Source organism: Pseudonaja textilis, chromosome 2 (genome assembly GCF_049901715.1).
Source record: "Pseudonaja textilis isolate UNSWEBS1 chromosome 2, rPseTex1.2, whole genome shotgun sequence".
Lineage (NCBI taxonomy): Eukaryota > Metazoa > Chordata > Lepidosauria > Squamata > Elapidae > Pseudonaja > Pseudonaja textilis.
In genome coordinates this window covers 238,554,157-238,568,112 of record NC_141991.1, presented here as the reverse complement: position 1 = coordinate 238,568,112, position 13,956 = coordinate 238,554,157, and the positions used below count along the sequence as shown (strand labels likewise).

Here is a 13,956-nt window from a genome sequence, read left to right as displayed (position 1 = left end):
ATTGATGTTTCAGAACATTATTTGTATTAAAAAAATATTTTTTAGGATTTAAGAGATCGCTTGTGGGATATCTGTGAGAACAGGAGAGATGAAGCTGAGCAAGAACGTTGTGATATCATGAACGATGGCTGGTTGCCGGACCGAATTGGGCTTCTGATGAACCACATTTTTTCTCTTATGCAGGTCTGAAATACAATAGAAGGAGCTTTGCATTTTCATGTGTTAATGAACTTTTGGCTCAAACTAGGAATAATTAGGTTATTAGAAAAATAGCTAATATAATCAATAATTTTCTACTATTCAAATGTATGGATTTCTACATTTTGTGCTATTTGTTGCTTGGCATGTTATTAAATAACAGTTCCATAATCCAGTTTCAGTGGAACCCTCTGGCTACAGAAATAGAAGGTGAATGTTCAAAACTGCATGGATATCACATTCACATTATTTAGCACAATCTGTTGAGTACCAATTCACATTTCTCACTGTAATCTTTATTCGGCCTTCGAAAAGCCACTTGAAGCCCTGGCATTTGTAAACTTTTAGACTGTTGATACTTAGCTTTGTGTGATTGGGTAGCTTTGCCTGTCAAAAGAAGAATCCACAGTGCAAGTCTGGCCATAGGCAACAGCTCCAAATCAATAACCAGTTTGGTGGTGAACTATGATAAGACACCAACACCAACACGCACACACACACACACTCACACCACCATCACTATCACCACCACCACCAGTCTACTCTTAATCTCCTATCCAACTTTCAAAATGTGTGAGTCCTTAAAGGTGAATGACTTCTCTCTGGGCCACTGGGCAGATACAATGAAGTGGCAAAACATAACATCATAATTGTAAAGAGCCATATAGACTATTAAATTTAACCCGCTGCCTATACCCAACAAAATATCTATCCAGCTTTTGTTTGAAGTTATCCAAAGAAGATAAACCCAATACTCACTAAGTGCATCTTCAGAGAATCAGATTCAAGCACCCTGGTTCTTCATGGGCCTGTCCCAGAGGTGATATTCAGCAGGTTCTGACCAGTTCTGGAGAACTGCTAGCGGAAATTTTGAGTAATTCAGAGAACCAGCAAATTCCACCTCTGACTGGCCCGGCTCCCATCTATTCTCTGCCTCCCAAGTCCCAGCTGATCGGCTGGATCTCCTTTAGTTGCCCTGCACAGGAGAACTGAGCTGGAAAACAAGTTAGTGGGGTGGGGAAGGAATGGGATTTTGCAGTATCCTTTCCCGCCCCCCAGGCCCACCAAGCCACACCCATAAGCCATGCCCACAGAACCTGTAATAAAAAAATTTGAATCCCACCACTGGCCTGACCCATACAAACAGTAACAGGAATCCCTCTTTGAGACTGAGCTCTGGATTGGAATAATTATTTGTAGGCCCCTAATGGACTCTGAATGAGGCATATAGGAGGAATATTAGATAGAAATACAACAAATTACCAAAAAAGGTTACCATGGGTAGCATTAGGATAGATAACATCATGTGACTTTTATCTTTATTCTGTATCTTGTTCAATCCCAAGAGCCCTGGACTGGCAGAAGCTAGAGAAGATCTGGTACCGATTTAAGAATTTGAAGCTGAACCTTTGGACTGGATCACTGTCCTACTAAGCTGGATTGTTATATTATTGTGGTTTCTCTTTCTTTCTGTCTCTGTTTCCCCCTTTTGAGACTGTGGCTTTGTGAATTTTCCCATGAATACAGGGCACTGGTTTTACTTTTCAGTTATATATTTAGCGGCTTTTAGTCTAATAATAAATCAAAGGCATGACAGGTGCATAAAGTTTTGTCTCAGATGTACAGATTCTCTGAACCTGGCAAATTGTACTTGACATTATTTTTCTTGTTGGTTTTTAGCATAATTGTGGAATGAAAGAAAAGTGTTAATTGAAGAATTATTGAGTGAAATTTATCATTTAGGCCCAAATTAGATGGTTTTGGACAATTATTCATATTTTTATTCTGTTCTATAGAATCTATAGACAGACAAGACTATTATGACTTGTTCAACAAACCATGGTTTAGTGTTACATTCACTGTATTTTCAACAATGCTAATCTCAATTAATAATCATAGCTGCTATTTACAATATATATAGTACACATTTGTTAAATCATTTATTAAAACTTTCATGGTTAATGTTGGAGTAGAATCATATTTTAAGGAAAAAGGGAGAGAAATCACGCCAACAGATAATTAATGATGCACACAATCTTATGGCTAATCTCTTAATCGTGATTTTTAAAATATGTTCAGCTTGTGTCAGGCCTGTTGGCTTAGCTACAGTATCATAAAACTCCAACAGGAGTAATAGTATTATTTAGTAGATACTTAATTAACATATAGTTAAAACTCATAGTGCTTTAACATTATTAATACATAGCTCAAACATACAAAAAAATTGGGCACTAGCTCCTTTGTTCCAAAACATTGGTACCCAAATTGTAAAGATGAGAAGGGATTATTTTAAGAATAGTTTCTTTTTGTGGTAAAAGTTTTTTATCTTATAAAAAACTTGGGTACATGTTATCTTGGGTACGTTATCTTAGAAAATAATGATCAAAATATTTACAGCAGTAGTCATTACATTGATATTAATTCTATAATAATAATAACAATAATATTTGCTTATCCATTTTAACAAATCTCCCCTACAACATTAGTTCTTTTCATACATTTCCATGTTTCTAACCTCTGTTTTTATTAGCCAACCATTGATAAAACAGGTCCCATGTCAAAAACTATTCAGTTTCTTCCTTTTCTTTAATTGTCAATGTTAATCTATCCATCTCTGCACATTCTAATATTTTTTTTAATTACATTTTCATCTGTCAGGATTTTTTAACTTTTCCATTGTTGTATGAATACAATTCTAGCTGCTGTTAATGCATGTAAAATCAAATATATATTCCCTCTTATCATATTTTTCTGATATAAAACAGTATAGACATGTAGATATTGTAAAATTGTCTTGCATTTTCAGAGGGATAAGAGGATTATTATTTTTTTTTGCTTTCTTTGGACATCATAAAGAATGAAATGGACCGTTTCCAAGATACCAAAAGAGTTCTGCATGATTATTATAGAGCAATGGAAGGCAAAATTCCAATAGACACCAGCTCCGACTTTACCAGAATACCCTTGATAGATCTAATGGAAAGAAGGCTATCTGCGGAAGAGTGCAAGATGAAAATGTATGATAAAAATGGTAGAACTGCAACAATTAGTAAATAGATATGTTTGTGTTGGAGTGCCTGTAAATAGGAGAAAGAATACTTCTCTAATTAGTAAACATATATCCCCTATAGCTGGGAATTTACCGTACCTGGCATTTGGGTGGAGGGGTGGCAGGGGAAGGGAGGGAAATACAAAATAAAAGCAATATACTTAAGTAGGTATTAAACTGTATTAAAACAGCAAAAACAGTATGAAAATGAGTTTTTGAGAATTCTTCACCAAGCAAGGTGATACAAGAAGGAAGAAAACCCCAAAATTAATTTATATGCTAAATATCCTATGCATGATTGGAGAATTTGCAATTTGTGTCTCACTCTTGGTCACCACTGCAAGTGTAGCCACTGTCAGCCATGCTTTTGAAGCTCGTGCTACATTTTCCATTAAATTCTGTAAAATCTTATATAAATATACTCAATATACAGTGTTAAAAATAGAGCATCTGAGGCTCAACCTATTACTTACCACTTTCTTTTCTTTCTCTAAGAATCCCTACGATTGCTCACATATCTCCTTCACCAGAAGTTAACAGAGAAAGGATCAAATTGATTCCGGTTAAGCTCAAGGATGATCTGTTTTCGGAAAGTGTAATATTTAATTTCAGCCCAGATGAGAAACTGCTCACAGAGACATGGCATCATCTTACAACAACTATATCATCCGTGGTAGGTAAAGCCTTTATTTAGAGAGATGAGTCATAGATGCCTGGGGATAGAAGAGAGAAACAAAATGTGTGCATGATGTTGGAACTCTGGAACCAGGTTCTCAGTGCTTTTCAGGGGGTCCCTCATAACTTCATATAGTCGCCATGTCAGGGTTCCGATAGAAGAACCCAACCAAGCAAGCACCATTAAGACGATCCAATCTCTTTTTGCAGAGCTTGCATTAGGATAAAGTTTGACTTTTTAAAAAAGTGGGGTTTTTTGTTTTTAAAAAGTTTAGTACTTTGAAGGACAAGGGGAAATAAATGGTTTCTCTCTCCCCCCCCCCCTTTATTTTTAGGCCAAAGAATTTGAAAGAATACAATAAATTTTGTAAATAAAAATGGTGACAGTTCATAAAGATTACTAGGTACAAATAGAAATACACATTATTTCCATAGCAAGGAAAATAAAGCAGGAATGATTAAATTGATTACTTTATTTAAAGAGCAAAATATGTTCTTATTTGGATATCACTCCTGGAATTTGTCTTTGTGAAGAAAAAATAAATAAACTTTGATTTTAGTTTTGTTGATTAGAAAGATTTGGTGTTATACGTAAAAATGGCTAGTTATATATTAATGTGTAAAAGCAAAAGGTTGAGGCAGGAGTTTGTTTATCTTGTACTGTGTTAGGAAGAGTTGGAAGTCAATGCCCCCTTTTCTTTCTCTTTCCCCATGTATCTTACACCCACCTTTCCCCATTCCCTTTTCCTCCCTTAATTTCCTATTTACTTTTCTTTTTTGTATTTTACAGTATATAATAAAAATTAAAAAAGTGGTTGTCTTTTTGCAAAGCTTTATTGAGTGCATCATTTTGGCACAGACTGAAAGCAAAACTAGCTCTACTTAATTCCCACAGTTTTCACATAGTTAAAGAATAGTTTCTTCCCTCCCCCAATTAGTGCAGGTCACGTTGTCCAAGTAGATGTTTAGGTCTTGTTATAGGAAACTGTCCAGGTCTTTGCTGACCATCTGGTTAGATGACCTTGGTTCCCAAGGGGCAATTTCTTGTTGTCGCCTGGAACTGGCATTCCAAACTTAGCCTTCCCTCCCCCCATGGCTCTGTGGCAAGCTGGGAAGTGAAAATGGCGGCAACAGCATAATCACGCTTCAAACTTGACACACTAAGTGAGTGGTCATTAAGCAAGAACTAATGATAGCTTTGCTCAGAAACCATCTTCACATTAATGCTCCTAACATTTCTATTAATAAATGTTGGTATATGAAATTTCAGGTGAGTTCTGAGATACAAACAAAAGAAGCGGAAGAGGAGAAAGAACGGCTTCAGGAGGAGATGAAGGAAAAAGAGCGCCTCAAATCTTCACAAGCAATTGCTGGCAAAGGTGGCAAGGAAGGGAAAGGGAAAGGAGGAAAAGGTGAAAAGGACGCAAAAGGTGGGAAAGAGGCCAAAGAAAAGGACAGCAAAGATGCTAAGAAAGGAAAAAAGAAAGGTAAACGAAGTTTAGTGACATACTGTGGTCCTATTCGGAGCAGGACCAGCAAAGAGATATTAGAAGAGTAAGAAACATATCTCGTCCACGCCATCCTAAAGTTTCTCCGCATCTTCTACATGTAATGGAAACAAAACTCATCATTCTGAGGTTGTACTTCCAGGGAATATTCCGAAGGGTCAGGTCTACTGTAGCTGAGGCAACACCAAAACATACTTTTATGGAACTTGGAAGAAAGTTTCCTCCTTTTTCCCCAAACTCAGAAAGAGTTGGGTGTAGGTTTTTGTTTTTTGTCCTGAAACTTGCTCGGACCCAGTAGAATATTTACTCTGGGGAGGAAGCACCACATAGACTAAAAACATCTGGTTGCAAATTGTATACGCCCAGAAACTTTTCAGGGAGGACGGTTGCTTCATTTGGGTTCATTGCTGCAGATCTAACTCATAGAACATAGAACAACAGAGTTGAAAGGAACCTTGGAGGTCTTCTACTCCAACCACCTGCTCAAGCAGGAGACCATTTCAAAAAAATGGCTGTCCAGTCTCTTCTTAAAATCCTCCAGTGATGGAGCTCACCTACAACTTTTGAAGGCAAACTGTTCCACTGGTTGATTGTTCTCACTGTCAGGAAATTTCTCCTGTGGCAACACCAGGCAAACAACTGTTAATAAATTAAAACAGTTTGTGCTTTATAAGTATTTGAATGAAACTCCTTTTTTTAGAACTGTCAGAAGTTCTCAAAGGGTGACAAGCAAATTTGAGAAGGGCTGCAGTCACTCCTGCTCTGCTCAGATGGGAAAGAGCTTCACAGAGCTGTTGATACTGGGTTTCAGAAGGTGGCCTGGCCTTTTGAAACTTGTGTACAATCTGGCTAAATGTTATCCGAGATGACCTAGCCAGGTTACAGATAACAGATAATCAGAGTTGGAAGGGACCTTATAGGTCATCTAGTCCAACCCCCCCCCCTGCACAAGCGGGAGACCCTACACCATTTCTGACAAATGGCAGTTCAATTGAAGGTCTCAAGTGATGACGTTCCCACAACTTCCGAAGGCAAGCTGTTTCATTGGTTGATTGTTCTCACTGTCAGAAAGTTTCAACATCTTTTTTATAATGTGGTGACCAAAACTGGATGCAGTACTCTAGGTGTGCCTTACTAAGCCTTTATAGAATGGTATTTAGTACCTCACTTGATCTTGATTGTATCCCTCTATTAATGCAGTTTCAGACCTCTCTTGCCTAATCTCGTTTCCCCTTTCCAGTCTTGAGGCACCATTCATTTGCAATCGTCCTAATTGTTTATCGTTGAGCACAAGTGCAATGCTTTATCTACCTAGAGATGGTCCATAGATGCAGTGCCAGGACCCAACATAAGTACCCCCAGGAAAATGCCAGAAAGATTTAAGTACACGAAACTGGATAATTACAGAGTGCTCTCATTCTGCCTTGACAATCTAGCACTATCTTATCCGTGCACTCTGTATATGGTCCAACCATATACAGGAAATCTTCGACTTACAACAGTTCATTTGGTAACCGTTTGAAGTTACAACAGTGCTGAAAAAAAGTGACTGACTGTTTTTCACACTTAACAATCATTGCATGTTCCCATGGTCATGTGATCAAAATTCGGATGTTTGGCACCTGACTCATATTTGTAATAGTTTTCAGTGTCCCAGGGTCATGTGTTCATCTTTTGTGACCTTCTGACAAGCACAGTCAATGGGGAAGCCAGATTCACTTCACAACCAGGTTGCTAACTTAACAACTGCAGTGATTCACTTAACAATTGTGGCAAGAAAGGTTGTAAAATGGGGCAAAATTCATTTAACAACTGTCTCGCTGAGCAACATAAATGTTGGGCTCAATTAAATGAATAAATAAAATGAATAAATAGAGTGAGGACTATCTACATGCATCACACAGTTTGAGAAATTCTAGATGATTTTATTAGCTGTCTGTTAATACAAAGATAATAGCTATTCAAACATTTTTATCTTCAGATTTTTTTTACAATATTACTTTTTCCTCCAGGTATACATAGTCCCTCTACAACTGAAGTGGTAGCTACTCCTTTATCCCCAGAAGAATTAAAGAAGCAAGAATTGAAACTTAAAATGAAACAGGAATATTTTGCTGCACTGGAGCATGAAGGTATAATTTCTGCAAACAAAAGACTTAAATATCTACCCATTTAGGCCTGAGAAAATTTTTAAATTTGTTTTGGATGTTGCAAAGGTGCTGTTCGAAGGGCAACTGGACTTTCTTGGTTTTTTTCCTTGAAAATGTTTAACTTCTCATCTAAGATGTTTCTTCAGTTCTTGGATGAGAAGCAAAATGTTTTCAAGGAAAAAACCCAGAAAGTCCAGTTGACTTTTGAAGAGCATTTTTGGAACAACCATAACCTGGATGATTGAGAATCTCCATAAACGTTTGTTTTGGATGTTAACTATGTTTGCTTGAGCTTCTTGTAGATATTCTGCTTAACCTTTTTTTAGGTTCAAGTTTTGGTTAATGTGGTTTGGTTTATCCATAGTTTGTTCAATAAGCACAATTATTCATGTGTTAGGCTTACCAAATTTGTCAACTTCGCTATTGTTTATTACTTCAATTCTCTAAAAACAGAAACAAAATAAGACCAGCTTGTTCTTTGCTAGATTTAATCCTGCACCAAAACACAGAAGAGCATTACTTTGCAGCCAAAAGACTGGTATAGCAGAGAAAATTCATCTCTGATATACTCATAAAGTATGATTAGATCAAACCAAGAAATTTACCTGTGATATACTCATAAACCATAATTAGCTCAAAATATAATTTCATACCATAAAACTTAATTTATTAACTTAATCCATTTACCAAGCAATGTTTTAAGTATACACATCATTACAAGAGCCTTTTTTTGCAGCAATCCAACTGTGCAGATGCATATAGTCCTCGACTTATGACCAAAATTTAGCCCAAAATTTCTGTTGCCAAGTGAGACATCTATTAAGTGAATTTTGCCCCATTTTAAAACTTTCTTGCCATGGTTGCTAAGTGAATCACTTCAGTTTTTAAGTTAGTAACATAGTTGTGAAGTGAATCTGGCTTCACCATTGACTTTGCTTGTCAGAAAGTCACAAAGTGATCACATGACCTCAGGATGCTGCAGCCATCATAAATATGAAGCAATTGCCAATTATCTGAGTTTTGATCACATGAGCATGGGATGCTTCAACGGTTGTAATGGTCATAAGTCACTTTTTTCAGTGCTGTTGTAACTTCAAACAATCACGAAATGAATTATTGTAAGTCGAGGACTACCTGTATATAGCATTAATTGCTCTGTTTCCTACATAATACTTAATCTAATGAATGCTAGACCTGTGTGGGCCGGGGAACACTGGTGGTCCACGAGAACATTTTGGTGGTCTGCAGAGAAATGTCACCCCCAAAGCAATTAATCCAGGCTGTACGGGAACACAAGGCTGCGCCGCCCACATGGCCCGAGGGAACACAAGGCCTGCATCGCTTGCATTGCGAACAACACGAAGTAGTGAGGGGAAGGGGGAAAGGGCCGAGGGGGAAACTTGCCCCACTCGCCCCACATGCCTCGCCATTGGACTGCTTCTTTCTGCTTGTTTCTTCTTCTGCTTTTGGCTGCACACAAACAAAGCAGCAAAAGTCTTTCTTTCTCTCCCCCAAATTCCACCAGAAATCAGTCTTTGGGACCCTGCAAGGCATCCTGCTCCAATAGGCTGTGCCAGCGCGACAAGTCTCACCAAGACTCATTTCTGGTGGAGTTTGGGGGAGGGAAAGAAAGGCTTCTGCTGCTTTCCTTGCATGAAGCCAAAAGTCTCTCTCTCTCTCTCTCTTCCTGAAAATGGAGTTGGAGATGGTATCCTGCGATCCCAAATAAAGAATGATCGATGGGTAGGAGAACAGGTGGGAAATTTTCCTGCAGACTTTTTTGGGGGATTTTCCCGGGGTTTCTGGTCCGCAGGGTTTAAAATTATGAGTTTGGTGGTCCCTCAGGTCTAAAAGGTTGGCAACCCCGTGTTAGACCTTCAAAAATGATGAGCGTGTATGAATTTATACTAACTACAAGCCATTTTTAAAATAGCGGAGGCTGCAAAATCTCGTCTTGAGCTGTTAAAAGTTAAAGGATTAGCTTTCCTGGAGGATCTACAATCAAAGGCAGAAGAAACATACAGAAATATGGAAAAATGGCTTGGAGAGCGATACCTGGCTGAAATGTCTAGGTAATAAATTGTTAAAAAAGGAATAAAATTATGTTACAATAGAGGAAATGAGGTAAAAATCATTAAGCTTAAGAAAAATCCTGAATAAATAAGATGAAAAAATTCTGCATTATCTATAATGCAGACAAACTGCAGTTGTGTTTCTATAATTCTGGTAAGAGTAAATTGTGAGTAATAGTTTATGTCTTGGTGTGTATATATAGTTAAATACTGGTTGTATGAATTATAGTTTAAAAAGTAGCCGTCAAGGCTCCAACAAATCCACCCCCATTCAAATCAAAAGTCTCTAGCCGCATCTCAGAGAAAAGTAAGTTGATTTATTAGGAGTGGCGTAAACTGGATGCAGCTGATACTAAATTACCCCATACATTTCCCCCTTCACCCTGCTCTTCCCCCTCACCCCCTGGATGTGATTTCTCTAATGGGACACATCCATCTCCAAGAGTCATCCATCATGCTCTCCAATAACCTCCTTATGCTCCAACAACTTTGAGCTGCTGGGGTGATTATTTAGGCATTTCAGGAATGCCTTGTTTTCCCCCACTGCCTTTTTTTGGCAGCTAAAAAAGACCAAAGGAGTATTTATTGAGAGAAATGAAACATACACCTTTTTTTCCCCTTTCTGAACAGCTGTAAATAGTTTTTTGAATGAGCCATACAATTGTTTACCACTCTTACTTTGATTCATTAAACTTTCCATAAATGGCAGGAAATATCATTTTTATTCATTCTTTCTGTGTGAAACCCCAACAAAGCAAAATGTAGACAAGCTTTTGGTCTCTCTGCTTGTCTTATATTTTGTCATATCTGAAAAACTAGTTTTGTGTGGGCTAATCCATAGGCTGACATGCAATCTGGAGAGAATGATTAAAGTGGGCAATCCCAAACTTTTTCTATCCATAATGTACCTGGAAATGTGAAGATATCAGGACTTTGTGTCATTCTCATTGGATCTTTCTCAGTAAAATGAATACATCACTACAAAGATTTTTCAAACATAGTAAAAAATTCAGTCCAATGTCATAGGAAGTAAAAATTAGAATAGAATAGAATAGAATAGCAGAGTTGGAAGGGACCTTGCTTAAGCAGGAAATCAATACCATTTGAGACAAATGATTGTCCAATCTCTTTTTAAAAACTTCCAATGTTGGAGCATTCACAACTTCTGGAGGTAAGTTGTTCAAATGACATAGTGAACATTGGGAGATTCAGTTTAGCAAGAGAGTTTTTTTTTCCAATACAGGCATTTCAATAGCTGTTGATTTCATATATTCTAGAGAGCATATAGTTAGAGATTTTAACAGCATGCCTGGAGCTGAAGAATCACACTGATTTTTCTAGGGACAAAGCCAGTAGAAAAATATTAATTGTCAATAAAACTATTAATGTTAGATTTTGCCATGTTTTTCATTTTTAAGCATATATATCGTTACAGTGTGGATAAATTGGTTGGGGTTGCCCGGAATCATATTGAAACTTCCTCCAGGATTCAGTTTGAATTAGCCCTGGAAGGAACAGATTTCTATGTTAATGGTGATATAAAAGTATTTGAAGATCCTACTCTTCCAGCTCGTCCCCCATCTGTGGAGACTGCTACAAACAGTACACTCACTATTTCACAGCTAAGTACTCTTCATAAGCAGTTTCTACAGGTGGCACCTAAAGGTAAGAAAATACTTTTTTCATATATGTATCAAAGCATATTAATGACCATTCAAGATTTAAAGTGATTGAAATATTATATTTGTGTCCATAGTAGTAAGGGTGTTTCTACAAAGGTTAAGAACAGGACAAAATGATGATCAGTTGTTTAAAATAAAACATTTAGATTTTTTTAATACATTAACAGCGCAAACCTACTTTTCTTCAGTGCAGCTTCCTGATGTTATTCTTCAATACATTTTTAACATATTGGTCCCACAATAAAATGTTATTTTGACTGAGCCATCCTTTTCATAGTCAGATTTTAGATGCACATATCCTTTTTCATGTGCACCCAAATGGTGTGTCTTTGTATTTTTTTTAACTAAAAATATGTAGACACTAGTCAACTCTTTTCAATAACCTTTCGTGTCTCTGTTTAGACCATAGATGTCACTGGATTTATTCAAGGGCCAGATCAGCATTGTAGTTCTCCTTCATGGGCCGGCTGGGGGTGGAGTGGGGGGTGGAAACAGGATGGATGCCTCCTGCAGCACCCTACCAGTCAAAATGGGGTGTAGAGTGCTGTAGGAGGCCATTCAGACTGAAAAGGGGCATGGGGAGACTGCACACCGTGCCCTGTGTTGGCTGATAGAGTGCTGCAGGAGGCCACTTAGGCCAAAAATGGGGCCTGGGGGTGGGACTGCTGCCAGAGGCACCATGGGCTGGTTCTTTGTTATTTCCAGGCCGGCCCCATGGGCCAGATTTAAGCAGCCTGCAGGCCAGATCTGACCTGCAGGCCTTAAGTTTGACACCCCTGGTTTAGATTCTTCAAATGTACTGTGTTCTGATCTCTTAATCTTTCAACTGTCTTAACATTTAACCATATTGTATCATGCAATATCATTTCGCTCTGACAACCCATACATTTTCTTCATAATAAAGGACCTGTTTAATTCAACACTCTAAAAATATTTCAAAGAATTGCTTATAAAAGTTATAATCAATTATTGTGAATAGCAGGCATTTTTCTAAAAAAAAAATACAAATGCACAAATGTATACTAAATAATAAAAAAGGAAAGATTTTCATGAAGTCCAGACGACCATTGTTAATTTCTAATATCCATTCATACAATAGGTGAAAACTTGTATAGGCTATCCTTGCTTATTGACTATCTCATTTAGCATCCATTCGATATTACAATAGTGTTAAGAAAAATAGTTTTGTGGCCAACCCTCATATTTATGATCGTTGCCCTCCCATTTATGACCATATCCCATGGTCATGTAATTGCTATTCTGGCACATTGCAACAAAGTACATTTATAGCTATCACAGCAGGGGTGGAATTCTACCAGTTCACACCTATTCGCTAGAACCGGTTGTTAACATTCTAAGCAGTTCGGAGAACTGGTTGTTAGAAGAAATGACTGGCCTAATCCTGTAAGGAAGGCAGGAAGGAAACATTCTGGTGTTGCTTACAGAAACTGCCTCTCCATTAACCCTTATTACATTCTTGGCAGGACTAGACTTCCTGTCTCAGGAATGTCTCTGGAGTTTTTTTCCCCTCCTTTGCTGGTACTTTGCTTGTGTGGGGTGACCATTCAAAGTTACAATGGCACTGAAAAAAGTGACTTATGACCATTTTTCACTCTTACGACTATTGCAGCATCCCCACAGTCTTGAGAGGCCACGCGAGGAGATACGTGCCTCAATGTGAGTGATATTGAATTGGTTACACCCAGCCAATAACATGACCACCAAGCCACACCCACCCAGTCACATGACCACCAAGCCACGCCCCCAACTAAGCCACACCTACAGAACCGGTTGTTAAAAAATTTGAATCCCACCCCTGTATCACAGCCTCCTGCAATCACCTGATCACCACTTGCATGCTTCTCAGTTGTCTTGTGGCAAGCAGAGTTAATGGAGAACATAGCAATAAAATAGTAAGTTGTCATATGATGTTTTGCTTAACAATCACAGTGATTTGCATAACAACCGAATGGAAGTTATGTCATAAGCCCAAAACAAGGATGTGATTTTTCCATTTATGACCATGACACTTTGAGACAGAGTTGCCAGTCCCAATTGTTGGTAAGCAAGGACTACCGCTAAACCTGATTGTCCCTCCTTATAAAAGTATTCTTTCCAGGAATGGAGATAAAATTTATTGGTATGGTGTTTTTTAATGTTGTTATTTTAGATAAACATAGCTGGTTGAAATTCCTAAACAGATACTTGAACAGTAATACAATTTTCTGAACTTTTCCGAATAGTATGAAATAGGTTACAATGCCTGCCCTGCAAATGAATACAAAAATGTATAATTAGGAAACAGAACATAGAAAATGGGTGCATTTTCATGTGGACTTTCAAAGAATCAATATGAAAATAAGAAAGGACAAAATTAAGGTTACAAAAATAACCTAGAGAGTTAAATCAAACTTAACACATTCATCTCTTATGATGAAAAGTATTATATGTTGCTAGATATTGTTTGGATAACAGTATCCAGGGAGGGATAACAGAATGATAAAAGCAGCTTTCTACATCATGATAGAATCCCCAACCTGTTTTTACATGCTTGCATTTCAATGGCACAATGCTACTTTTTTCATTTGGATGAAAGGAGGACATTTCTGCAGGTAACCTGTG

General features: G+C 37.7%; 1 protein-coding gene across 3 annotated transcripts in view; it reads left to right on the top strand.

Annotated features, from left to right (window-relative positions):
• The window catches only part of SPEF2 (sperm flagellar and cilia associated 2), a 106,722-nt gene that overhangs the window by 65,886 nt on the left and 26,880 nt on the right, over positions 1 to 13,956 (top strand). For all 3 annotated transcript variants that reach the window (XM_026713728.2, XM_087927381.1, XM_087927382.1), the window contains exons 24-30: positions 46 to 183; positions 3,055 to 3,215; positions 3,743 to 3,920; positions 5,193 to 5,409; positions 7,443 to 7,562; positions 9,514 to 9,652; positions 11,088 to 11,317. In XM_026713728.2, coding sequence (XP_026569513.2) covers positions 46 to 183; positions 3,055 to 3,215; positions 3,743 to 3,920; positions 5,193 to 5,409; positions 7,443 to 7,562; positions 9,514 to 9,652; positions 11,088 to 11,317 — 1,183 coding nt within the window. The remainder of the gene's footprint in view (positions 1 to 45; positions 184 to 3,054; positions 3,216 to 3,742; positions 3,921 to 5,192; positions 5,410 to 7,442; positions 7,563 to 9,513; positions 9,653 to 11,087; positions 11,318 to 13,956) is intronic.